This window comes from Neospora caninum, chromosome XII, assembly GCF_000208865.1.
Source record: "Neospora caninum Liverpool complete genome, chromosome XII".
Taxonomy (NCBI): Eukaryota; Apicomplexa; class Conoidasida; order Eucoccidiorida; family Sarcocystidae; genus Neospora; species Neospora caninum.
The window spans coordinates 4,953,771-4,980,434 of NC_018398.1; the positions used below are offsets into that span (position 1 = coordinate 4,953,771).

Consider the following 26,664-nt stretch of genomic DNA (forward strand, 5'->3'; position numbering starts at 1 on the left):
GGCAAAAAAGAGAAGTTCCTTGCGCACTGACACCAAACACCCAGCGGCATAGGGCCGTTTTCCGTCCCCGCGTGAAAACTTGCGAGCAGAACCGGGAGGATGTCCCAGTGACAAACCGGAAACCGTTATAGACTGGATTGTGTATTGAAGAAGCAAACTGCTTTGTTTTCTCAAGCGTGTAGAGTTTCCTTGATTCGCCTTTCCAACTGACGACACGGTAGAGGAGAGCCGGCTTCGCTTCTCGGTGCACACAGTCAACAGCGAAGATCACGGGAAATAAATGCAGTTCGCCGCCGTATCAAAGATGTGGGACTCGCGACAGAAAACGGGCGCCAGAGAGACTGTGTAACTCTCGTTCCTCGCAGAAAACTCTCGCTAGAAATTCAAAGCAGATTCATCCGTGGCAGACGCACATAACACAGATCTTGCCGTCCTGGCCGAGACGCGTGGGATTTTCCTACACAAGACCCGGAAAGCTTCTCTCTGTGAAAGGGCTGCCTATGGAAACATGCCAATAGATCAAAGTGTTTGTGTCCACACTCCCATGCTTGAAGATATGGACATACATTTATTTACGCATACATGTTCTTCCTTATATATGTATATATATACATATATATATATATTTGAGATGGCGTGGGAAAGTGTGTGTGTGTAAGCGATCCAGTGGGACTCAGAAAAGTTAGTTTTCTTGAAGAGAGAAACGTTTTCAGCCGCCACGTGTAGTTTTTGGTCTTTTTACACAAGCTATCCACGTCCACACTCACCTGTTCACACGGAGAGACAGCAAGCGAAGTTATTTTTAGACGAATTTTCCATGTGTAGATATTTGAATAGATGCGCACTTTCACTCTTTAGAATTCACCCATTTTTTCGCCTGGAACTAACCAAGCGGCTGTATGAGCTCGGTTGTGCGCCGGGGCCTTCGCGAGAAGGAGACTAGCGAAAAAGTGCCTAGGAAACTGCATGCATGCGCGAGACCCGGGCGGGCAGAACTGTTTCTCTGAAAACGGAGAAATCTTCCCGTACGAAGGTCAAGAAACTTTGTCTACTTTCCCTTTTTTCTTCTCCGTTCTCTTCCTGCTCCCCTTTTTCAGTCTTCTTCATCGTCCGAAGGAGGCGGAGGGGGAGGGTGGCTGATGGAGAGTTCCCTGTGTTTCTAACGTGCAGATTCACCTCCACAGTAAGATCGTACCCCCTCTTTTCTGTGCCGTTTCTCTCCACTCTTCTTCTCTCTATCTTGGTCGGTGCGGCATCACTCTTCACGTCTGTCTTCTGTCTTCGCCTCTCAAATTCTCTTCAGTTTTGTCGCGGTTTTCTGCGCCCCCGCCCCGCCAACCCCGGCCATTGAGAGAGGAGATGAATCTTCAGTCTGGCGAACGGAAGCAAATTTCTTTCGCGTCTTTACTAGGACGTCTTTCTCCTCTTGCATGCCCGCAGCGCAGAGGACGCAGTCATGCATGCAAGCAGCTCAATCGCCGTTTATGTGTCTCCAGAAAGACTCCAGTGAACCCGTGGAGAGTGTCAAATAGCACGTTTTAATGCAGAGCCTGAATTCGCATCATATATGCTCATATACATATATATATATATATATATTTATATAATTTTTTGTCGAGAAGCGCAATGGCGTTGTATCGTCGAGTGTCTTCCTCTTCTGCATTTCTTTCCTCTTCGTCCACGCCTGTTTCGTTTCCTTTTTCTGGCCCCTGTCATTCCTCGCCTCGTTTGCTCTCTTCTCGCCCGGCTCGCCACCCTCGTTGCCGAGCTCTTTCACAGCCCTCTTCCCCCCCGTCTTCGTCCTTTCGCCGCATTTGCGAAACAGCCAATTTCTCTTCACCCTCCGACGGCATGACCCCTCTTCTCCGTATTCATGCGCCGCCTCTCTCCCCTCCTGTCACCACTATGGCCTGGACTGCTCTCGCTTCTCTCATCTCCTCTCCTGTCTCCCGTATCGCCTCTCCTGTCTCCCGTATAGCCTCTCCTGTCTCCCGTATTGCCTCTCCTGTCTCCTCTACTGTCTCTCCTGTTTGCTCGTTAGCGTGTTTGATTTCGCGTCGTTTCTATCGCCACTGGTCGCGGCATCGCTCCTTTGATCGATTGCGTCGGCTGCCGAACAAGGCACTGCGGCCGGGGAAGTGCGCAGGTTCGCTTTTTCCTTCTTTTCCGACGAGCGTGGGAGACGCGCCGTCGGTTCACGGAGACTTCGCCGTGGCTCGGCGAGCAGACGGAGGCTTCCACTTGGTCCCGCCGTATCCTCCGAGAATCAACAAAACGATTGAGCCGTATCCGCCGTCGGCAGGGAACTACTACGAGCTGCACAGACACTACAAGCTGAAGTGGAAAAACATCGAGTACCAGTACGTGCCCAAGATGATGCCGCGACCGTGGGGAAGAGCGGGCCCCTGGGGTGGAGAGCTTGTCCGCATCTTCCACAAACGATCGAAAAAGAAAGCTCACTAATGCCCACTATCTTACATGTGCATATATATGTATATATACATATATATGTATATATACATATATATGTATATATTTCTGTATATACATATATGTATATACATGTATGTATATATTTGTATGTGTTTGAATCTGAGTGAAACGGTGTGGATGTACACATCTGTGCCACTGACGGCGGTCAGGCTCGGAAGACAAAGGTTTCGGAAAAGGTGGGCACAGACGAACCGGCAGACGTTTTTGCGAAAGGACACGTTCTGTCTCTTCCCTAAAGGGTGAATGAGCAGCTGCAAAACGCGGGTTTTACAGTCAGGCTTCTCGTTCCGTAGAGGCAGCTCTTCCCATCCGCCTTCCTCTCTACCTACATCTATGTCGCATAGGAAAGCATATACATATACATATATATATATATATATATATATATATATATATATACGGTGAGCATGCGGAGGCGCGTTGCCTGCGCGCATGCACGTTGTCGGGCGAATAAAAGTCTTCGAAAACGGAACACGGCCCCAGGACGACGGGGGCGTTTCTTCGATCTTTAGGAGAAAAACCTAGACTCACGGGGGTGATCGACACTGTTTGCCTGCTGTGCGACCCCTGTTTGTCAAATGGAAAACCGCATGCGCCAGCGCGTCGGCTCCCGATGAATTTCCGCCAAACAAACAGCAGGCTGAGCGCGTGAAGTCTGACGATCTTGCTTAGGCAGAACGAGCGTACACACATACACTGTGGCAGTTTTCCAGAAAGAGGATAAGTAATTCCACGGAGGCTCCGGGATATATGTTCGCGTTCAAAAGAGGAGTGTGTAGGGAACTGCCTGCGCTAACCTGACACGTGTTGCGAAATAGAAAAGGAGTGAAAAGCTGCACGTTTTCGCTAAACAGAGAGGAAAGCCTGAGCGTGCAGAAAGAAGAGAGGTTGCGTCACCGCAGAAGACTGTGCGTCTGAAGAAAGACGGGTGTGCTTTCGCAGGTGTCTGATGCTCCCAGCCGGCAATTAACCAGTGCAAGTGTCCCCCGATGAAAAATGCGGCAAAACTCTGCGTTGTGAGTTGGTCACGGCAGCCGAGAGAAAACGTCGTCACGTGCCTGATACACCAGCAGTCACCGTTTTGAAGAACCCGTACCCAAACGGACGCACATGATTCTTACAGGAAATCCCCCACTGTGTCGGCAGTTCAGGTCTTCGCGATTCAAGTGACACACACATACTGATGGATATCTATCTACGTCATCTAATGAATATATATATATATATATATATATAAAGCTTTTGGGCCACGGCGTTTTAGCTTGTTGGAAGAGATCGATCTGGGCTGCCCGCAAGTGAGCTTCGGTGTAATGACATCCATGCGTTCCGCACCGCTACAGTTCTTCTCTAACGACCCAACATATATATAAATATATATAGTTTGTGTGCTAAACGCTTTCCTCGTCGAGGAATTTGTTTCACTCTGTGCCGGCTCGGGGAGCGAGACGTCGGCGCTCTCGAGAATATCCGCTCCTTTCTTTTTTCACTTTCCCTTTTCGATTCTTTCGACCTTTGAGTCCGCGGTGCCGCCACACGCGGACTGCGTGCGAGTCGCATTCAGCCATGCTTACCTAGTTACGTATATTCAAATTACATCAATATATATTCATATATAGTTGAGAGCCCGTCCCGTTCCCTCTGTTTTTGTGTCTAAATAATTTTCTGCATGAGAGTTAGAGCGTGGGAATACCGATGAAAACAACCAAGCGCGAGTTCGAGCTCAAGCTTTTCCCGTTGCTCTTACAAAAGCCGAAGCGAGCCGCCACAGAGGCAAAGCAAGACAAACAGCGTCATCTCTTCAGATGCGTTTCCGTCTTTTCGGGCAGTTGGAAGCGCACGGTAAGTATCCGACGCAAAACGGTCTCGGCGAGGTCCGCGCGACAAAAAGAAACCGTTTGTGACTGCTGCGGGTCTCTCATCCCCAGGAGTGGAGCTGCCACGAGTAGCTCAGGAGATCGAACAATGCGCGGTAAAAGAAGAAAACGAAGAAGGTCGAGTTCTTGGTCACTACAGAGTGGCACATCGCCGAAACCCGACTCACGCGCTTTGCCATGTCCGCACAAAGACGCCCGAGTTTGGCGTTGTGGAAAGACAACCGGGAGAGCACAGAGACCGGTAGGGAGTCATGAGAAGACACTCGAGACGGCGCGCGAAAGTCGAGCGTGTGCCCGGAGATTCCGTACCTGCAGAAGAGGAAAAGGAAGTGCAGACAAGAGCGCAAGAGATGAACGCGGAAAAGAGCTTCAGAGGGAAGAGAGGGCGTGAAGACCAGAGAGAGAAACAGGAGCTGAGAGTGCGTTTTTGCGGTTTTTGAGGTCCCCACAAAGGCGAGAGAACTGGAACGCGAACTGCCAGAACAGAGCAGGTGCGAACGCGCAAAAAAGAAGATAGACGGGGTTTCCAGCGGCGTACGAGGCGGAACTCTTTTTCGTCTACGGTGTCCATACGCTCGCCTGCTGAACGCGCCGCCTTCGAGACGCTATGAGAAGCCGCGTCTCGGCAGGGCGCAGCGCACAAACCACTCCAAGGCAAAGACGAGGAGAAACCGACGAGACGGGAGAAATCCCCTTTGTAATCCCCCTTTCTCGGGAACCGCCTGACCCAGGCTTTAAAATTTGCATGCAAGATCAGGTTTTTCCGACCACGCCTACAGATAGAGCGACGATAACCACCAGTCTGCGAGGCGCGTGAACGGCGTGGAGCCACTTTCCCGTTCGAGGAGGCCGAAAAGGGCACTTTCGAGAGCTGCAAAAAGGCAGAAAAAGCGGGAGAAAGAGAATCGGAAAGTGCCGGAAAATCCAACAGAAGAGACGCCCACATGCCAGTGGCCGCAAAGGTACCCTATTCGGAGACGCAGTGGAACGTTTTCTGCTCTGAAGACGTACTGTAGAACCCCATGCACGCGATTCCGACGCGCAGGCCAACGCGACAAGGCAGTTTCACCCGATAGGCAAAGCCGAGTTGAACGCGCCGCTGACTCAAACGCGAAACCATTCGGCTCGACTCAGTTCCGCCTCTTCCTCGCAAATCAGTGTTCAAAGACAAGCGATAAGAAGCGGAAGAAGAGGACGAGGAGGAAGAAGAGGAGGAAGAAGAGGACGAGGAGGAAGAAGAGGAGGAAGAAGAGGACGAGGAGGAAGAAGAGGAAGAGAGGCGGGGGAGCATGAATGTAAAGCCTCCGGATTTGGCTTGTAGAAAACGCGAAAACAGGGACGCCCTGGTCGTCGCCGTCGGCTCCTGCCTGACTCGGGCAGAAATAACTCTGAGCGACTGAGGGAGAAAGGAAGAAAAAAGACTTTTTTCCTGCTTCACTAAGAACGCATCGCGGTCCCATAAATGCCTCAGTTGGCCATTCAACTGTTCGGCTTGTTTCAAAAGCGCGCCACGGCTCACGCCGGAAGACGCAGAAAACAGCGAAGAACGGGTATAACGAGACAACACGTCAGCTGAACCCGTGGCACGAAGAGAAGAGGAATACGAAGAAAGAGGCGAAACAGAGGAAGAAAAGGAAGGAGACGGTAGAGAGGAAGGAGACGAAACAGAGCAAGACGACGAAGACAAAGAGGAAGCAGGAGTAGAAAAGGTACAGGGCGCAAACGCGAGGCTTTGTTGGGGTGTCTCTGGATGATTTGAGGCCTCCTGGGTTGTCGAAGAAGCGGCTCCTTCGTTTTCCGGAGGAGGGCGGCGGGCGAGGATTCGCTGGAGACGCCGTAGCACAGAAGTGTGGTCTCGAATGAGACTCAGATTATCTTTTTGCTGGCGGAGCAGATCCTGTCTCTTTGCGAGGTCTCGGAGGACGCAGCCCTCGTTGACAAGGGCGGGGGAGCTGAGGAGAAACTCGAACGAGATCGCGCCGAAGATACAGCCTGAGACGAATCCTGAGAATAAAAGAGCGTCGGGAAACTCGCAGAAAACAGGGAAGAAATGAGTGAGAGAGCGGGGGGAAAGAGAAGGAGGCAGAAAGGGGGAACAGAAGACAAGCAGTGACCCGGTGGGCCAGTCCCGCGATGGAGAGAAAACCGCGAAAACAACAAAAAAACGAAGGAGCAAGCGCGAGACACAGACCTCGAACCGACCGCTACGGAAAGAGACAACTGGCGCTCGCCGAGATGCGCGAGAGAAAACGCACCTACGATGGAGAATTGAAGCGTCGACAAAACAGGGTCGCTTTTTTCGTGGTATCGGAAACAATTTTCAAAGGGCGGAAGATGTTGAAACCGCGAAAAGAATCCGCCGAGGTGTCTCGATTCGCCATCTCTGCTTCCAGCGACAGTCGCCATCGTGGCGCTCTCAGGTGTCTATACACCTCGCTTTCGAGCGAAAAGAGGAAATGCAGAGAAGGCGAGAGCGGGAAAGAAAGAGACAGAAGCAAATGGAGACGGCGAGAATGTGCAAGGCAGACAGCCAGGATGTTTCGCGTCTCTCAACTCGTCACAGAACAATTCACTTCTCGTTGTTTTCTCTGACTCCACTGAAACGCGCAGTTCTTCTCACTGTAGCAGCATTCACTTCGACGAGTTCTGCATTCTTTTCCTGCTTGTCTTGCGCGATTTTCTCTCTTCTCCCGCCGCGGGAGTTGCGCAACCGCCAGGATTCACGCGGTAGGCGTCGTGTTCGCAACCTCGTCCGCAGTTTGTTCTTCTTCGTTTCTCTGTCTTTTGACGCATATGCTTCGCGTGTGTGCGCTTTCCTCTCCTGGAGCAGAGAGCAGCATAGAAAGTTTTCGTGATGGCGGGCCGCGGTTGACAGTCGACGAGAAGTCGCGGCGCGCGACGTGACGGACGAGCGTTGTCTTTTTCTGCGTTTCGTGCCGAGACCGCCGGCGCCGTCTTCCCCGAGGGGAACTGCGACAGCGGCGGCAAAAGAATTCTGGTTGCGAAAGAGTTGCTCCGTTTTTCAGAAAAAGGATTTCGCACACTCGCCGGCAGGTGGCTCTGCTCTGCTGTCGCAAAATGGGTTGAACGGCGAGAGCGGCTCACCCCGTTGTCCCGAAATGAAGCATCTTTCCGTTTTTTTGAAAAGCAGAGAAAAACGGAGAAGAAAGAGAGGGAAGAAAGTGGAAGGAACTCTTCGCCTCAGGCTACAAAGGTTCGCGTTTTTTCGGAAACAGAGAGAAATGTCGCGTGGCATGCGCATGCAGAAAACGAAGACAGTCCCAAACACAGACACCGATTTTTCTCGGGGCCTTGAGAAGAACAAATGAGAAGAACAGGGACGAAAAACAACACTTTCATTTCCAAGACATTTCCTCTGAGGTTACAAAGCCTTGCATGAGCAGAAGCTCATTCCCATTCTCTCGCGTTCACTCAACTTTCCTACCTTCGAAACTACTACTGAAGCATTCTTTCCAGAAGCCGAAATGGACAGGTTCAACATCACCTTCCTCTCTCCGTGCTCCGTTGGCAGTTGATCTCTACAAGCAAACCTTGGCTACATCACACATACACAGGTACAGACACCTATATGCACAAACAGGAATACAGTATATATCCATATATATATATATATATTAATCATGCTTGTTCAATAGAACCAGCATCTTTATGAAGGAAAACGCATTCATTTTCACTATGTAACATATAGATATGGTGGCAAACTAAGAGATATGGGGGCTTTTTGCAAATGTAGGACACACTCGTAAATCTGCGTGTTTCCGTCTCACCAACTGAGACTTGGCAAAACGGATTCGTGTCAGAAGGGCGTCGTGGCGCGCTACTCGTGAGCAAAAAGATGCTTTTTGCACGCGGGTGCGGAGTGCGGCATCACCTGAACCGCCCCAGGTGCTTGGCTGCAGTCTTCTGGGCGTCACTTTGCAGAGACAGTTCCTGCGTCGTTAAGGCTTAAACGATGACAATCCTTTTTCAACGGGAATGTTGGTCCTTGGATTTCGGGGGAACGAGAATCTACGGCTAGCCTCTAAACCCAACCCCTGTGAGTATCGTTTGCGTACAACGGTGTGCTGGCAAGCCACGGAGGTCGTTACATATATATATATATATTTGCGTATGTATATATGAAATGCATGTTTATAACGGCAGAAGAACGTGAAACACGCCTACGGCATTGGATTTCGACTTTTCATGTGTGCGACACCTTGGGCAGAGTGTTCATCATTTCTCCTCTTCTGTTTCGGTCTGCCCTCACACTTAGGGGCTCTGCATGCATCTCAAACGGTGGTGTAAAGGGTGTAAACGCTGTCTTCTTCCTGCTGTAGCAAATAGGCTGCCATATCTCTCCATTCCTGGAGCACGTTGAAAACGCCGAGAGATTGAAAACGAACCTGCTTTCCAGGAGTCATAGACACCGTAGGATCCCCTCGTAATGCAGAGAGGAAACGTGATGATGATTCTCGCGCTTTGGAGGGAGGAACCGCTTGGGAGAAAGCGCTAAGGATTTAAAAAGAGACTGTCACTTCATTAGTCGCACCGAATCCTCGCCGGCGAACGCCCGTCAATCGACAAAATATAAACAGAGACATGCACAGTAGGATCACCGAAAAGAGTAGCGATTCGGACTTATGCACCCGTGTGCGCATGCAAGTCTTCGTAGGAATATCCAGCTTGGATTTGCACACGCCTACTTATCTGTGTACAGATGCATGCATCTGTCTGCCGACAAAAAGTGAAACATCATCTGCATTGAACGCTGGTAAAAAGGATTTCGTCAATATGTCCACCTCTGTGAGTGTACGTGCAAGCGAAGTGTGTTTCGGAGTGTACATATGCAACATCTGAGCTTGCGCGTTTTAAAGACAGTCTCCCAGTCGCAAGCAATTGAGACGTCTCCGAACTTCCCAGAACAAGTCCAGAAACGCGTCAGACCCACAGCCTCAGGAGAAACGTTCTGCGTCTTAAAAGCCAGAGTCGCGCAAAGACGCCAGGGCTCCGCGTCGCGAGTACAAGGCGGCCTGGCGGGCCCCCCCTGCGTGATCCGATCTTCTCGCTTTTGTTGCGTCCGACTCAGAAACTTGAGCCGATATGGGCGGCGACAGGAAAGCAACACTGTACACAGCGGGAGCTGTCGCAAGCTAGTTTTCGAACGAGGCACCTTTCGGTTGTCTCTCTTTTCATCCATCGACCCGTTCTGCGCGCCTAGCACAGAAACTGCACTTTGAGCACTTGAAAAAGGTGAGCGGAGACATCCAAGAGGCCTGGCTTGGAAGGCGCTCCAGATGGAGCGTCCCCCCAGGCTTGCAGTCCTGACAAAAGAAAAGACATGCAAGGGATTTTGCACGCCCTGGAGCGTCAGAGAGGCAAGCCCAGGCGAGTTGAAAACTCGCAGTTTCGCAGGCTCTCTCTCTCAGCAGCGTTTCGCTGGCGCGCCTGCCCTCACGTGCCATGTGGCCTTTTAGGCGCCACAATTCTGAGAAAGTGCCTAGATGTGGCGTTTAACCAACTCTGGTTCATTTTAGCAGAAGCAGAGGGAGTTGCGTCTAGACTCTCGCACGCTGTCAAGCCTCGCCGCAGGTGCGGTATCCTCTCGACCGACTGCTCTTTTTCGCTTCGTGGACTTGTTTTGTTATGTTCACTTTTATTGGCTTCAAAGAAGGAACGGGGTGGCTGCATTAGTTGAAGTTTCTGTGTTTCCTTGTATCCTTCGTTTCCGATGTGAAGCGAGCTCTATGCAAGTTATCTTCTCGTGGTTCTCAACATGCAGCAACCTCGGCCATTCTCCCCTGTCACTCCACTATCATGGGCAACACGCTTAGGGTTGCGGCGCGAGGCAGACCCACAGCCTGGTCTCTCAGTCCGTCTTTTATTGCATTTTTTCTTCCAGAGAGACTCGAACACTTTTAAGAACCTACCTGGGTTCCTGAAACACCGTCCGACTCCAGGCGGTCGTCGCTGAACATGTTCTTGCATGCTTTAGCGTACCGCTTCTGTTGCTGGGCGATTGCATGCAAGTAATAGCTGCACGAGATGCATAAAAATTGCAGACAGAAAAAAGCGTTTTTCTCTCTACAGAGGCAAGTCTGTGTATGCGGGCATGGCTCCATGCCGAACGCTGACTCAAAGAGGCGCATACTTCTCTACAATATGGTGAAAGCATAGATATCTTTGCCACGCTATGTATATTTCATGAATATATACACATATACATGTATACATGTCTGGATATATGGGAGCAGATATCTGCACATGTGTATGTAGACTGTGTCATGTGCACCAGCCGGATAGCAGCTGGGGCCGAATCCGAGTTTTCCGTGGTTTTGTCTGAAGGCAAAATGTGTCTTGACATCGGGTTCGTTTCGTCAGCTAGGGTTTGGGCAAATGAGAGACGAACCTGACTTTCTTGAGGAACTTTTCTCTGTCGTCTGCATTCTCTGGAATGCCGCTTGGAAGTTCCTTGTGGCTGTTCATGCTCAATAGGGAATGTGATTTTGTCGCCAGTCTGTCTTTCACACTGTCTTGGGCGTCTGAGAACTCTTCCGCCTCGCAGGGGTGTCGGCCCCCACACATTGCACAGGCGCGCTGGAGATCCGCCTTCGCCTCATCCAACTCCCCCAGGTGAAAGCTAGCCAGAGCGCTAAACGCAAAACCGAAAGTGTGGAGAGGAACCTGCGTACGAATAGCAAAATGCCCTAGGGTGAACCATTCAACAAACAGGATATCTATTGTCTGTCGTGAAAACACGATGAGACAGTACGGAAAAGAATCTTCCCTCACCGTCGGAAGATGGCCTTGAGAGACTGAGGCTCGAGATCCAGAACGACATTGCAGAGGGCCTTGCATCTGCGAAAAAACCAGAAGATTTAACGTGTGATGTTAGAGGGTTGGGGGGAGACGGCCACGAGGTACGAACTTCAAACTCCCACAAATATACGCATATGCATATGTACATGCGCGGAGAGTTAGACGCAGCATATACACATTAGATACATCTAAGTGTATATCTAGTCTGCCCATGTGGATGCACATTTGCGTATTTAGCTGAGGTGATGACGGTTCTTACCTGTGGAACGCCTTTGTGGCAAGCATGCAGGCAGCGAGGTTGAGGACGGCGGGAATCTGAAGTTGCCTTTGAACGGTTTCCTGCTCTTCAGCAGTGGATCCCAAGTCAAGCGCCAAGAGACAATCCTGCGAAGCAGAACATCTCTCCCAACAGTTCACTCTTGAGAGATCTGTTTGGTCCTTTTTGCGGGGCTATCGCCTTCCAGCTTCTTAACCCGGACAATCGTGTACGAGACACAGATCGGATGACCCAGTGTTTCTTTGCTGACGAGAAAGGCAAACCAGTTTTCTCAGAGTCGCCTGCTGTCGCTACACCAACGGCTAACCAGATACAAGGAACTTGGCAAGCATTACTAGGTTTATAGAAAGGAAGCATCACGATTTATACGTGCGGTACAGAATATCAAACTCGACGCCCAGCTCCTCCTCCACAGCTATGTCTTATGCACAGCGGCCTTCAATGGACGTCTCGGTAGCCTAGTAAAAGGCGTCTTGACTTATGCGCCCTCCCTAATGAACTGCTGTCCCCCCGGTTCTCCGTCTCCGTCACTGCAGTTTCCTTCGATGCATGCACATAAATCCGTATCGTCCGATATGTACGGTGCCAAATGCGAATTGTAACGTGCCTCGCCGCTCTACTCGCGGTTTCTCGTCACCTACGCAGCCCACAAGCAAAGGCATCTCTCGGGGCGGGTTCCCTGTTCGGCAGCCTCCGGCTCTCTCGAGATCCTACTTGGTAAGCCATAACGGCTTCTGTAAACTTCTTCTGCTGGTACAGGCTGTTCCCCAGGTTCTTCGTGTCCAGGCCCCATTGGAGCTTCTCCCTCCACGACTTGCCTCGCAGACTCTCCAGAATCTGCTGTTGCCTCTCTGTTTGTGCGGCCTGGTAACGCACGCAGCATGCAGGCGCCCGGGACCAATTGAATCTGCACACCTACCAGAAAATACCTACGGGGCCAGGAACAGAACCAGCTTCTTCCCCAGTTGTGGGGCGCTGGATCATTTCGATTTCGACTCATTTCGGCAGGCATGGCCGCCACAGCAACGCAACTTTTCAAAACTTTCCCGACACGGTTGCGTGCTCATGCACCGTGATTAAATTTCATAGTGGACGGGCCCACAACATACCATGGCACCATATATATCGTATATATATAGATAGATATAGTATATATATAGTATATATATAGTATATATATATAGTATATATATAGTATATATATATATATAGTATATATATAGTATATATATAGTATATATATATATATATATATATATACTATATATATAGTATATATATATATATATAGTTATCCATGTATCAGTTCTATATATGCAGGAGCGAATTTCAATTCGACAGCGGCGTGCATGTTGTTGAGTCGCGTTTCTTTGTTCTTACTTCTGCACATATGGTATCTACAGAGACAGGCTGCAAAACCTTGCCTTTCTCCTTGTCGAATCGGTGAATTGTCAGACCCTGTCCTTCTTCCTGGGCAGCGTCAGGCGCCGCGTCTTTGAGGGAATCCGCGGGGACGACAGGGAATCTGGGTTGAAACTTCAGAGAAGACGACAGGGAAAGACACGACCCACAAACCGTAGATTCAACATAAAGCAACGGTGTCTTCCCTCCTCGAACAGAAAACGCAAGATGGCAGAGCCGCATCTGTGGCGCAAATGCGGCGCTTGAAACGAAGATAAAGAGCAGCAACGATTCCTCAAGATGCCTACAATGCCTCGATCCTTCGGTCGTTTCGTTCAATCCCTGAGGTGTGTGTATGTCCGTTTCCCTGCTCTCCTCTCAGAAACGTTCCGCAAACTTGACCGGCGCGTGCCGCTTAAAGCAGAAAGCCCCGGAGTACGGACTGGCATTTTCGTGGAAGAGCACTGCAGGTGTCTTTGTTTCGCCACTTTTGTGGACGCCTGGACACGTGTTTCGATCCTCACTCCACGCAGTTTGGAGCAGGCCCCGTCAGCCTCACATCTCTGTGCGTGTGAGCCGAGCAGGGGTCAGTCTACGGTAGAAGAGGGCGGCAGCCGAAGTGAACTGAATGTTTCAGAGAGCCTATCTGCTCGGTGTGCGTTGAGCGTGTGGGTTAAATACTTAGACGTCATCCACACAGCTAAAGCACACATGTGTGGGTACTGGAATGAGAATCGGGATACCGGATAACCGAGGTAGTGCTATTCCACAAGCGACTTACATCTTATATGGTAGACTAGCTACTATCTTATATCTTACTACAGACTTTAGTCCAGCAGTTCTGCATACGCGGCCCTAGGCTTAGCGGTTGAATCGAGTCATAGAGTGAGCATCACGATGCACGGCCACGACTGCCTACCTCTAAGCCGGTATAAATATATATACATATATATGTTCGATAACGACTACAATCCATTTTCGAGATGAAAGAGCCTACCGGTCGTTCCACATCTGATCTGGATCCGAAAACCTTTGATGCCGCTAGACTGTCTCCAAAAGAACGGTGGTATCCGAGGGTCGCCTCCGGCGGCGACGTCTCATTGTCTTCACTGTTGTCACTCTGTTCTCTCCTAAAACTTCCAAGACGGTTCTCAAATGTGGTGCCGAATAAAATCGAATCTGAAAGTTTACAGACGCCTCCTTCGTTTGTGGGTTGAACAGGAGGAAGCGGACTGTGAGAGGGGTCAGATGGGTCCTTCTCTGCCTCCCTTGCCTCACCACTTGCACTTTTATCTGAATTTGTCGGTTTCGTTTCTGGCTCGTTGCTTCGCAGGATCTGCTCCGCGGCGCTGTGAGATGAGTCTTCCCCCGAATGTTCTGCCGACAAATTTTGCCTCTTATCTCTTCTCCTTGAAAAAGGATTCCCCTTTAGAGTCAGAATCCCTCTGCTGGTGGAACCGTCTCCCCTTTTTCCATGGCGAGTGTGGCGGCCATGTTTCGAGTTTTGTTCGTTCTCTTCCTTGTTTTCGTGGAGATCTTGTTCCACATTTTCTTCCTTTTTCTCTGCTGGGTATGCTTTCTGCGCATGGCCATGGACATGACGCCTATGGACGGAAAATCGAGGAGAGCTTTCTTCTCCCGGTTCGTCTTTCTTTCCTCGTCTGAGACCCATGTTGCTGGTTCGGTTTGGAGCGAGAATGGTACCCTCAGCTTTGTTGACAAGATTCTCCCGCCGGGACTTGGATGGGAAACAAATCGGCAAACGACTCAGATGGGCAGCCTCGGAAGGAAACGGTGAGTAACAGAAGCAGAGGACGGCTTCCCTGTTCAGCTATTTCACCCAACAGCATTCATTTGCTCAAGACAACGCGTGGACCAGGTTGTTTCGACACCGCACAAACGGCAGTAAGGGGCCCGCCCACGAAATACCCTGGAGAAAAAACAGCGGAGGCCAAAGAAACAACTATTATCGATTGTTTTAAACTACCCCAACTGAGGCAACCGCAAAAGTCCGTTGAGCTTTTCTTCTTAAAACATCCGCTTTTTCCAGCTCGTGCTCCGAGGGGCTTGGCACCTCCAGCGGATACTCTCCACGGGGGTTCTGTGGTCTTTCGTTTCTCCTGGGAGGAAATGGAATTTAGCAGGCAAATGCGATAAACTAGTGTACCTGAGTGTGCGAGTGTTAAGGTGAGACGGATGCTATCGCTAGGAAACTTGTGTTGATGGAGCAACCGGAGAAAGGAGGGGAACAAAAGCCCATTGTGCACGCACTGTGAGAGGTCACTTCCCACACCGACAGATGCAGAGCTTGTTCCAAGCAACACAAAGTCCCTGCTTCAGGGAACGCCAACACAAAGGCGAGTTTTCTTTGTGGACTTTGAACTACAGCAGTAGAGAATCCACAGTTTTGTTTTGACCTCTGCATTCAAATACTGAAATGTAGATGCATATGGTTGTCTCCTGTTTGCTTTATTTTCAAAAAATGCAGCAGTAGAGGAGATTGGTGTACTGGCAAATTGAAAGCGCCGAACGCACAAAAAACGCACAAATGACGTGTAAATGTATGGGGGCCACTTTTTTTGCTCTGTCTGTCGCGTGCGGGAAGCGTTCTTCTACGCCTGGCGTTGGTGGGAAGGACCGCACGACGGATGATTGAGTAACTAGCTAGACTGATGCAGATCCTCTCTCAACTATCAACACGCACCGCTTTTAAACGAGAAAAAAAGAAATGCTCGCCGTTTCTGCAATCGATCAAGTGTAATAGCAGTAGCACTGGGCACCGGAGTGGTTCAGAATATGCGTTTGCCCGACTAGTGTCTCTCAACGTGTACTCCACAGAAGTTTCAGCAGAGCGACTCTGTATTCAACGGCAGGAAAGCCTCTCTTCTCCAAGTCTTGGCCCCGAAGAAAACTGATTGGACACCATGGGGAAACCAAATTGGCCTGACGACGGCCGGGGAGTTGCTCACAGGCAAAGTTAATGGTCACCGCTTTGGGTGTTGCCTTCATTATGTCGTGTTTGAGGAGGGAGAGCTGTAAAATAACTGAAATGCAGCCAGGGGGAGATGAAGTGAAGGAAGAAGAAACAGCCCAGTATATCAAGACGCACCTCCGTGGCTGAAAAACCGTACCGCTGGGGTGAAATGAATGGTCACAGAATGAACTCCGAATCCGTAAAATCCTCTTGTCGGAGAGCCAGCGAGTATAGTGGCAGGCGAGATACCTGTAAATACTAATACCCACATCCGTTTATCTTATGAGCGCACGTGTATAAATCACCGTGCAGGCCCAGGAAGACGCTGCCGAGAAAGCTGTCTCTCGGTAAACCACTGCGTGACGCTGTTACACATAGCAGCATAGAGCAGGAAACTGAAATACACAGGAACACCGAGTTGCCATTCAAGCTCTTCCACCGTAAGACCGAGCCACGGGAATCAACGGAACAGTAGGTATATGTGGATACATGGAGTTTGTGGGTAGCGCTCTCCCATCGGCAACAGAGACCGCGCCCGAAGACTGCAGAGCACCTGTAGAAAGGTTCATCGTACTGTGCGTCAGAACTCTCTGAAATTTATCCGTAGACAGAACGCATATATGTGTAAATGTGCATGCTACGGATACTGTCAGAATGGTATCTTTGGCAGTCAAAGTTACCAAAAAGGCGTTTGAGGTCCATACTGGACAGTTTTGAATGGCTCATTCAGCCGCTCTAGGGCAGTTCCTTTTGCAGAGGCGTCCAATCCGTCCAGAGAGCTTTACTGTCGCACTATTCATGACCATTCACGCGAACACAGAGCCCTACACGCTATACGTCTTATGCATGGACCAGCTGCATGATCTGTGTGAGTGTATGTTCTGCTTAACACCTCCGTGGGGCGCACATGTGGCTCTAGGTGTCTCGCGCTGTTGGTTTGTCGTGAAGTATTCAGCAACTACGGGGGGCGTGGGGTCGGAAGATGCAGAGGATAACGGTTGCGTTCGCCAAAAGTGGGTTGCAGGAAAAGGAATACGAAAAAAATTCGCACACCCGTTTTGCCCGGCAAACAGAATCGTGACAATGCTTGGAGGGATTCCGGTGCGTGGCTTCGATGCATGCGCGAACGGATTGACAACTTTCACGTCAACGTCGTTTCCTGACGTTTTAGACCACAAGCCTCGTATGATTCTAGAATACCAAAGCCAAACAGACTCTTGGGCTGAAGTCCAACGAGAAACCTCGACTCTTTTTGGAAACGTTTCTGGAGAAAAACAGCCAAAGAACTACAAGGGTCCCTGGCCCCCTCATCAAAGGGAGATGATCGCCTAGTTGACCGAGGCTGTCTCTCAGGGTCTGTCTTGTCTCGTGAAAACAGACGCTGTGTTCCAGAATAACGGGCTCATACCTGTAGCGCTGACCTCGAGATCGAGGAAGGAAACTACACCAAGCATGCAGAAAGCGGCAATCAAAAAACTATCGCCGTATACTCTGAGCAATGTAATAAGTACATACAGACCGCCGCCCAGTACACAGTTGAACACTTGCTTGATGTTTGCTTCTTACCTCCAGGGCTTCCAGCGTGATAATTCCGCCTGAAAACGACTTGCGTTCTTTTCAATGTTGGAAGCCGATTAAATACAGTCCCTCTCATTCTTTCCAGTTCATGTAATCTCGAAACAGCGTGCTGTTGTGAAGGCATGTGTATCGGAAAACACAAAACCAGTGAGGAGGACGAAGTACGCGAGGCAGTGAGTTCGGCATAGCGGTTTGTCGATTGCAAGTCCCTGTCGATGGCTCCGACGTCTTTGTAATTCAAAATCATGACAGCCGCAAGACGTGACACATAAGAACGGCCTGAGATCATACGGACAACGTATTGTCTCCAGTGAAGCGCTACATGGTTGCCCTCAGCTTGTCCTCGTCATGGTGCGGTTCCACGTTGTCTTCAACTCCACAGAAAACAGCAGTGTATCGACGACAGGAACTGCAGAAGAAAATGGATCCTCCTTCTACTCCGTCGGACTGTTCGCTTCCATCAAGTCCTTTCTTCCCGCCCCTAGTGAACGTTTGTTCTCCAGAGGACGCGCGTGATTCAGCGTCGCAAGAGAAACAAACTAGGAATCCTTCGTTTTCCTCAGAAACAGCCTCGGGCTGTTCGCACTCGTCACAAACAGTTGCCAAGACGTATCCGAATCTCCGTAATACGATTAGGGTCAGTGTTCCCCTCGCTTTTGATGAGGGTCAAGACGAGGGACCGGAAACTCGCTTCCGTAGAGAGCGCCTGGTCGCTCTTCAAAAACAGAATTTAGCCAGGCGGAGACGAGAAGAGGCCAGACATCGCGGCCTGCTCGCCGCTATTGAACGAGACCGTAGTGAGGCACTAGCGGAGAGACGCAAGAGGTACCAAGCAGCAAAGATACTCATGGAAAGAGGGCTCGCAGCGTCTCAGTGCTCACTGAGTTCATCATCCACGGACACGCTTGGTTCCAAACACGGAACCCGGTTCTGTACCAGCAAAGTGCAGCATTGCTCACGTCCCCCCGAGAACAAAAGTGCTGGGAACCTTCCCGGTACTGACACCGGAACAGTCGATGCATTATGTAAAGCAAAAGATCCCGTTGGGTCTTCCCGGAGGGGGAAAAGGACTTTGAACGGCGGAGCGTCGAGCGCGTCCAGTCCCTCGAAGCCCAGCACCAGATCACTCCATAGAGCGAGGGTGAAGACAGGAGATCTCCCTCTCGATAGAGGTGAAGCAGAAAACAACGATAAAAAATGCGGAAACGGAAGACAGCCGCCGCCGTATCTGGAGTGTGAGCAAAAGGAAGAAAAGCCACAAGAAAAGGGAATGCCGATCCTGCCATTCTCGTCTGTTTCGACGGCATATAACTTGCCCATCTCTCAGGAGAACGGCCATCTGGGACACAAGTCCCTGTCTCAAGTAAATAACGTAAACTCGCATTTGCCGCCCTGCATTCCTCAGATCCCTTTTCTTGCCTTGAACGCAAATCGGCGAGAGTGTCACTTAGAACGTGCACAAGAAGGAAGGATTTTTCGCCCCTGTTCACGAAAGGGTGCGGGGAACGTAGACGCGTTTCCCCCCTTGAGGAGTCCTTATCATCAGAGATCTGAAGAAGACTCCTCTGAGGCAGTTTTGATCGACTCGAAAGACGAGGAAAACCCCCCGGGGTTCTCGCATTCAAATAAAAGAGGCAAAACAAAAGGGGCTACCAGACGTTTGAGAGGAGAAGCGGATCGAAGGAGGGAGAGACTAGCGGTTTCGCGAGATCAAAATCAGAGTGCAGAAAAAGCCTTTCAACATGTATGCCAGCTAGATTCGAAGGGCTCTGCAGATATCGCATGCGTCGCAGCAGAGGATAAACATTCGAAAAGACAGCAAACGTGTGCAGAGACGGGCTTCGTTGAACCTCTTCAAGAGGCCCGTTCGAGTGGAGACACACACGAAAAACTTTTGGGGAGAGACGAGACGCCTGATAAAGGTGGACAGACAGAAGCCCAAGACGGAGAGACACACGGGAAAGACGAAGCGAAAGAGGAAGAAACGCGAGATCACGGCAAAGTGAGCGGGGACGAAAGACATGCTTCTCTGCCAGATGATGCGTTCCAAAGAACAAGGTTGCTGCCAAGTAGAAAGAGAATCAAACACAAGACTGCGTTCATATGCAAGCACTGTGAAAGTTGCACAGACAAGCGATGTCGAAGAAGAGAGCCGCCTGGGAATTTCTCGAAGCCGCCGAGTTCTCAGATGCGAGAAAATCTTGCGGTGACTGGACCGCAGTGTGCTGCATCGAATTTGAACCGACGAGACGCACAGAAGAGTGGAGATGGAGAAAGTTTTCGACACCGCCCTGGTCGCAGTGAGGAACCAGAAGGTTCAGAAGATGAACCCAGTAGCGTCATGCCAAGAACAAAGGGGGAAAGACGTTTGTCAGGAGACCATGCTCTCGAAAGAAGACACAAGTCTTCAATCGAGGCTGCTCACATCCGCGAAGGTCACTCGAAATCGCCCCATCCGTCGCATTTTGTGAGTGACAGAAGTAACTCTGTTTCCTCCTCAGCGGCAATCGACAGCGACAGACACAGGGAGGAAAATGGACCCTGTCGGCGCCCGGCTGAGAACCGGAATGTGGCGTCAGACGCCTCTGCAGCTTCGTCTCGCCATGAAGTTCCCACGAGGGGAGATGAACGGGACCTTTGTCCCGGTACATCGGCAGTAAAAGTTGCGGATAGGCGATTGAAAACCCTAATCCAGAGACAACTGACGAAATGCAGATTCCCATGGATGTCTACTTGTAGCCACAGTCCGGAACAGTCCGAAGAAAATAGAGTGGGAATTGCAGAGGCGGATGGCAGAGAGAAGGACAGCCAAGATCCACATGGTTCTGGAACCATGTTCAGGCGGCCGCCGCCGTCACAAGAGTCTGCTGTTGTGGGTCACCCGACGACAGACAGTTCTCGTCTTCAAGTCAGGCCTTTGTCCTGCAGTTGTTCTGCAAAGACAGATTTTCCTTTTTTCGATGAGTGCAATCATAAGGTATTTAGCAGGAGCTTGAGATCCTCTCGAGCCTATGACGAGAGAGTATCCAAGCGTGTCTCTGCACCCCTTGAAAGAAGGAAGACATATCCTGACGAGAGTCACCGGATTCGTTCTCGACCTAATTCCACCCTATCGTGTACGCGAGAAATAGAGGACTCTGTATCGTTTGCTTCCTCTCGTCCCGCGTCCTGTGTTTCGGCGTTCAACTCATTAGACCACTCTAACGAAAGCGAGCGAGACGTTCACTTCCAGAAAGCTGGGGTTTCCGCAGCAAGAGTGGAAAAGAAAGCAAGAGATGGGTATCCTCCGGCGAGAAAACCTCTTCTCGTGCCTCCCATCCAGTCTAGGCTAAGGCATTCTGGGGCACGTGAGGGAGGATCGAAGAACGCCTCTGGGCTGAAAAAAGAAACGGGGTTACCTCAGGTGTCGACATCCTCTTCTTCCTCTTTGTCAGGGAAACGAAACGGCCCGCAGCAACAGGCAACGAAGCTATCTGGAGCGTCGGCTGTGGAGAAACCCTCTCGGACGGCGTCGTCTTTGTCCTCTTCCTGTTCCGCTGGTGCTTCGTCCTGGTCGTTTTCTCCTACCTGTTCTGGAGACTGCTGTTGCGCGTGCCTAGGGAACGAAGACGGGGGTAGAGAGGGCCGGAGTTATTCCCTCAGGATAAAACATAGGAGAGCGTGTGCACGGAGAGACGATGAGACCGGCAAAGACGCTGAAGACGCTTTCTTCGCAGGGGACGATGAACGGTATAGAAACCTGGGGAGCGACTCCACCGGCGAGAAAGGAAGAATCGCGTACAGACAACACCTGGCTAGCGTGGCATCGCAAAATCCACAGCGTTCACAACGGACTTTAAGGAGACACGCGCCGGAAATTGCTCATCAAGGGGAGGGCCTTTCTTTCCAAAATAGGAATCCCAGTTTGCCTTTGCCTGGGGCCTGCGTTTCTGTGGCACAGGGGGCCCTGTCGTCCTGTTCTTCTGCTTGCTTGCGTTGGTGTTCGTCTCGAGGACGACCTGCCTGCGCCTGCGAGTGTGTGTCTCCACTAAGAGCGCCAACAGATAGAAATTTGTGTTCCTGTTCTCTTCGAATGGCCAGTAGCGAGGCTTTTCGCAGGAAAGCCAAGGCATTGGAGGAGGCAGAGAGGAAAGTGGAAGAGCGGTTGCTCGTCCTCGATGTCAATGAGATGGCCCTCGAACAGAAACGTGAACGGCGATGGCAGATCCACCAAGAAGAGTTGAGGATTCTGCTCGAGCGACGAAGACTTTCCGAACTCGAATGTTCTGCTCCGTCCCAACCGTCAACGCAAGACAAAGAAACCACTCAAGGGAAAACAGAGAAACTTAAAGCTACTGGAGAGAATTCACAGTCCCGAAACGTAGTACCGTCTCGTCCACGTATCTCAAGTGGGAAAACGGAACGCAATCACGGAACACAAAGGAACAGCAATTTTCCTGTAAGCTCTAGACCTGTAGGAACGAAGGCAGATTCATCAAAAACGGGAGAAAACGAGAAAATGGAAGACCGATGTGTCGGACCAGACGATCTGTCGAGACAAGGAACAGCTCTTCCAGGAGGAAAGTTCGGTGCAATGTACCAGAAAGGAGACGTTGCACAGTCACAGGACACGAGAAGTAACGCTCCTACAAGATGTTCGACAGAAAGCGTGCTGGTGTTCGATACTCGAGAACCCCATCAGAAACAAGCAGCAGCAAACACTAGCGAATTAATATCTTCCGATGGGGACGGAAGCTTCCAGGTTCTGCAGGGCGCGAAACAGCAAGAGCATCGTGCGTCCGGGAAAACAGAAAAACAAGAACAACGAGCAGAAACACGATCACTGAGAACTGTTACTCGCCCTTCTCTCCTGCGAACTGGCTCGAGATCGCAACAACTGCGCCTGCGTCCGCGGCTGCCTGACTAAGCTAAAGATTCGTTTGGACGGAAATAAATCAGAACTGGTGGTTTGTGTTTGTCCTCGGCATAATGCGCGAAAACGTTAGACTGTGGTAGAGAATGAGAACCCTAAATGTATAGTTTAGCCGAGACCGAGAGGGACCAGTACAGTGCGTGTGCAAGACGCCGACGGAGAAAGAGAGATAGTGGAAAATCTCCCGGCAGTACATTGGAGCCATCACGCTGGAGGGCCAAAGATAACCCTTTATCAGACTGCATTTATTAGTTGTACACGTCGTGTGATTATATGCTGCTACCCTCCGAGACGGCCGAAGTACACTGCCGGCGACGCCGGGGAGTCACAAGGAGGCTTCTAACTCAGAATAAAGTGAGACGACATCCCGCTGAGGGATGAGCAGACAAGGGATTTGTCCAGTTATCTGGAAAATAGTTACACTCAGGCATAATAAAAAGTTAGCGTTTGAGTGCATACACTAAGGGTTGAGTTCGCTTATCCCCTTGCCCCGTTTCCTCGCTTCCTCGCAGGGGGTTGGAAACGAGCACAATGCGCAGACGAAAGCGCAGGAAAGCATAACTGAGAACCCCATAGTCGCTCCCGTTCTTGCTTTCTTGCGCACTAGGAATGCGGTACAGCTTTTCTTGTATTCTAGGGTGATCACATAATGAATTGCTGTGGTGCAGTTTGGCAGAAGAGGAAAGAAGGATACACAAGGATTGTTTCCTAACAGATGTGTGAAAGAGAGAAACGCAGCAGCGTAACGGAAAGGGGGAGAACCCCTGATTCACTACTGTTCTAATAAAACCCAAAATTCGCATGTTTGATTGACATTTAGCCGCGTGTAGCTCAATCTTCTATGTTGTTGTTTTGCGGTAGTTAAATAACTGTAACTCCAGTTATACAGTCCTCGACTCCGTCAACCTTCAACAGCACTTGTGTTGTACGACTGGTGACAGAGCAGGAGATAACAGCACGCAGGAGACAATCTACGAGGTAACTTTCAGCTGCAAAAGCCACGGAAGGCAGACGCAGAATGAACGCGCCCCACGGCACGGCAGACATGAAAGCCGCTGGGGAGTTTCGTAGATAGAAGATAAAAAAATTTCCTTAGTTCTACACTGCCGTCCACTTTTGAGGGAAATGAAGCCGTTCTTATGCTGGCTTACGAACACAGGGAGAGACAATGAACGCCCATAAACACTTACAGACAACAACGGTATCATGAACCGACACACCATGAGCAAAGCGTCTCACTCCTCTGGGTGAGAGCCCGACGACACGCGAACAAATGTGCACCTAACTTCCGCCACTTCATTACGGACCCACGATTTCATCATTCCCCTATATGAAGCCGTGTCCACGGAAAAAAGACAGGCGACCACAGCTGTTGCTGCACCGCGACACTTGAATACACAAGGGACACGAATAGTTATTCTGATGCAATGAACGACGATGCAGAGGTAGTCATATCTGCCGTCCGGCTCTGTCCCGCTGCCCAGCGATCGTCATAGTTCCTGGCATGACAGACGAACGTGCCTGTGCCGACAGCTTGAGCCTGGGACTGCGGAACTGACTGCAACGACAACATGATGTACCATTTCAATTCGACTCCCTCACCTCACGATGCCGCCTTACTCGAATTTGGCAGCTGGTGGAGGCAAGTAGGTCCAGATTTGGCGTCGTTTCGCCTACACGCGCACATTCGTCAAGCTGTGACTTTCGTTGTTCAGTGACATGTCTGGTGCTACAGCAATGACTTCACGGCCTTCATTTCTGCACAACAGGAAGTTTGACACTGCCGGCTGTGAGATGAAGCGTAACCCTCTAGTAAACGAAGGGGCATATCAATACAAGTACCAAACAACACAGGCCCACCTCTACACATACACGAAACCAACTTTTTGATGCATATTTTGAAGGTTTCCCGGCTGTCGGAGTCTCGCTGGCGTGGTACTCACTCTTTTCATCTTCTGTGTTTGCTCGTTGCTCGCTCCTCGCGCTGCTGTACTCGGCCTCATCACTGACCTTTTCATCCCCTCCCTCGTCTACCGTGGGTGTGACAGAGGTGAGAGGAGAAGGTGCTTGGCCTTGTAAGTGTGGACTCTCGTTGTGGTCAAACGTCGATTTGTCCGCCTCACCAGAGACTGCCAAATTCGGAGCAGGCATCTTCCTGTTTGAAGCTGATTGGGGCTCTGCCGAGTAAGACTCTTGTCGAGTACTTGGACGAACACTGGACGTACCCGACAACCCAGAATCCATCTCAGGGCACCGACAAAAGGGCGCTTGATAGCCGATGTTTCGACGAAGAGAGGCAAGGGGCTCTATGAGAAGCCGGCACGTCAAGTACTGACCATATGAAGAGCAAATTCCCTCTCCATCTTTTTGAATGGACGAATACGCACAGCGGAACTCGTCCTCGCTAACATCTGTATGAGCATCGAGGAGACGAAGAAGAGTCGACTCCATAAAGTCGAAGTGCCTTCTGCACACCTGCCCTACATCTGCATAATAGTCATTTGTGTTACGGCTGTGGTTATGAAACTTCGTGGCTATTGTGAGAGAAGAGAGAAAGAGATTCCTGACATTCCATTCGTCCAGGCGAAGGCCGAAACGTTCGACGAGTCGATCCATGTAGACAACAGCTAAGACGACACATTCATTGGAACACTGGAAGAGACGCGTTACACGAACAACGTAGTCATCTACAGGTAGGGGTGAGAGTCGAGGATCACGAAAGGCTTTGAAAGAAACTGCACAATCCACAAGCTTCCCGAACACCCCCTCACGCCGTGCTGCGGCTGCAACCCACTTCAGCATGAGGCCTGCATTCCATACGCATCGAAGATCCACATGTGGGAAGACGGGTGGAGTGGAAGGCTGCCTGGTCCCCACTAAATATCTAGTGGGGGGGCAGCCAATATGCTCCGGATCCTCACTCTCAACGCCCACAAAGTTCTCATCATGTTGTTCGTCCCCGTGTGACCCCGGATTGGTCGGGAAAATAGATGAACTGCAGTGAGTCATTGGGACTTTTGGCGCCAGCAACGTGTCCTAAGCAAGAGTTGTTGCTTCCTTTTCCGTCAACACGTTCGTTTCCTCTGTATAGGGAGCGAGTCGCCACTATGCCTAAAACAAAATTCGGAACGGTTGTAATAGAGGGCTGAGCGCCGCAAGACTGACATCCGGAACGGCAAAACGGAAATACTGCTAACCAGTTGCCCCCCAATAAGGCATGACACTCTCAGGAGGCAGAAGACAACAGATCAGCCAGCTGAAGAGCACGCGCGGCTTAGCAGATGAAAACTCGAGTCAAGGTCAAGGAAAAGCAGAATTTGGTTTTCATCGACACCCAAAGGCCCGAGGCGGCTGGCCCGTGTGTCCCAGAGGAACGCATAGCCAGCCTCTGCAGAGAGCGACGTTCGTTTTAAGACCGGCACACAAGGAAAGGCAGGAGAGAAAAACGCTCGTTAGAATGAAACAGCTTCCGGAAAAAATATATCCAGAAGGCGGTCGGCAGAAAAACGAAAGAGCGAGGTAGCCTATCCTGCCAGTACCTCGCTCATCAGAGAGCGAAACTGGATTAAGGTCTGAAACAAGACGAAAAACGAGGAACGCGATGCTGCAGCTGGTGGTAGTTCGTACGCTGCCCGCAATCAAGCCAAAAACTCGATAACTTTGCAAAAGTGACGCAATCGATTTAAATTGGCAACTAACAGCCTCCAGGCCGCTCCCTTCTTAGTGTGCTGGCTGGGTCGGTCCCTGGAAGACCGGTTCCCGCGTATGTCTAGCTGTCAAATCGAGCGTCGACAGAGCCCGCGCTGATGGGGGTGCATCGAGCAAGAAGCCTGCGTGCAGCAGTCAGGGGGAGTCGAACGGTTCTGCAAGTTTGCAAGTCCCAGGGGCACGCGTGAGGTGAGCCCGAACTGGTGAATGGTATGCAGAATAACCAGCAAGGACAACAGGACCACGCGAACCCTCTATGAAATGCGGTTCAGCCTTCGCATTATCCTATACCATTACTGCCACAGGTCTTAAACGAAATCCATCTCCCGCCATTTGCTGACTTCAAGTCGTCCTAGAACGGCAACTGCTGGTACCTCAAGAATTCCAGGAGCTAACATGTTAGAGGCAAAGTAGCCATCCCCTCGCTTTTGTCCTGTGTTCGGCGTGCTTTCGCTGTCCTCTTCCCGCTATGTGATTTCCATAGAAACTGGAGAGTCCTTCTATCAGGTGCGCTTCTACAGTCTGTCGGGCATGCATGCTCTCTCGTTTCTGTCTGCTCGCCCCATTGAACAGTTTCCTGCTTTCTAGGGATTGACCCAATCGGCAACAACGGATTCTCTTCTCTCCG

The 26,664-nt window shown here is 50.6% G+C and overlaps 5 protein-coding genes across 5 annotated transcripts; 2 read left to right on the forward strand and 3 right to left on the reverse strand.

The window, feature by feature from the left end:
• Window positions 1-1,905: 1,905 nt before the first annotated feature.
• On the forward strand, window positions 1,906-2,463 carry NCLIV_066440 (hypothetical protein; the record flags this gene model as incomplete). The annotated part of the gene is made up of 1 exon (XM_003886195.1): window positions 1,906-2,463. One exon carries the CDS (start codon window positions 1,906-1,908, stop codon window positions 2,461-2,463), a length of 558 nt encoding a protein of 185 aa, XP_003886244.1.
• A 1,945-nt stretch (window positions 2,464-4,408) lies between these two features.
• On the reverse strand, window positions 4,409-6,773 carry NCLIV_066450 (conserved hypothetical protein; the record flags this gene model as incomplete). Its single annotated transcript, XM_003886196.1, has 4 exons — window positions 4,409-4,676; window positions 5,145-5,238; window positions 5,379-6,371; window positions 6,623-6,773. 4 exons carry the CDS (start codon window positions 6,771-6,773, stop codon window positions 4,409-4,411), a joined length of 1,506 nt encoding a protein of 501 aa, XP_003886245.1.
• Window positions 6,774-9,559: 2,786 nt separating this feature from the next.
• On the reverse strand, window positions 9,560-12,189 carry NCLIV_066460 (conserved hypothetical protein; the record flags this gene model as incomplete). The annotated part of the gene is made up of 6 exons (XM_003886197.1): window positions 9,560-9,691; window positions 10,298-10,403; window positions 10,777-11,019; window positions 11,160-11,225; window positions 11,446-11,570; window positions 12,178-12,189. 6 exons carry the CDS (start codon window positions 12,187-12,189, stop codon window positions 9,560-9,562), a joined length of 684 nt encoding a protein of 227 aa, XP_003886246.1.
• Window positions 12,190-12,792: 603 nt separating this feature from the next.
• Window positions 12,793-13,875, reverse strand: NCLIV_066470 (hypothetical protein; the record flags this gene model as incomplete). The annotated part of the gene is made up of 2 exons (XM_003886198.1): window positions 12,793-12,988; window positions 13,862-13,875. The coding sequence occupies 2 exons, from the start codon at window positions 13,873-13,875 to the stop codon at window positions 12,793-12,795; spliced, it is 210 nt and encodes a 69-aa protein (XP_003886247.1).
• Window positions 13,876-17,738: 3,863 nt separating this feature from the next.
• NCLIV_066480 (conserved hypothetical protein) lies at window positions 17,739-22,322 on the forward strand (the record flags this gene model as incomplete). Its single annotated transcript, XM_003886199.1, has 1 exon — window positions 17,739-22,322. One exon carries the CDS (start codon window positions 17,739-17,741, stop codon window positions 22,320-22,322), a length of 4,584 nt encoding a protein of 1,527 aa, XP_003886248.1.
• Between the last annotated feature and the right edge of the window lie 4,342 nt (window positions 22,323-26,664).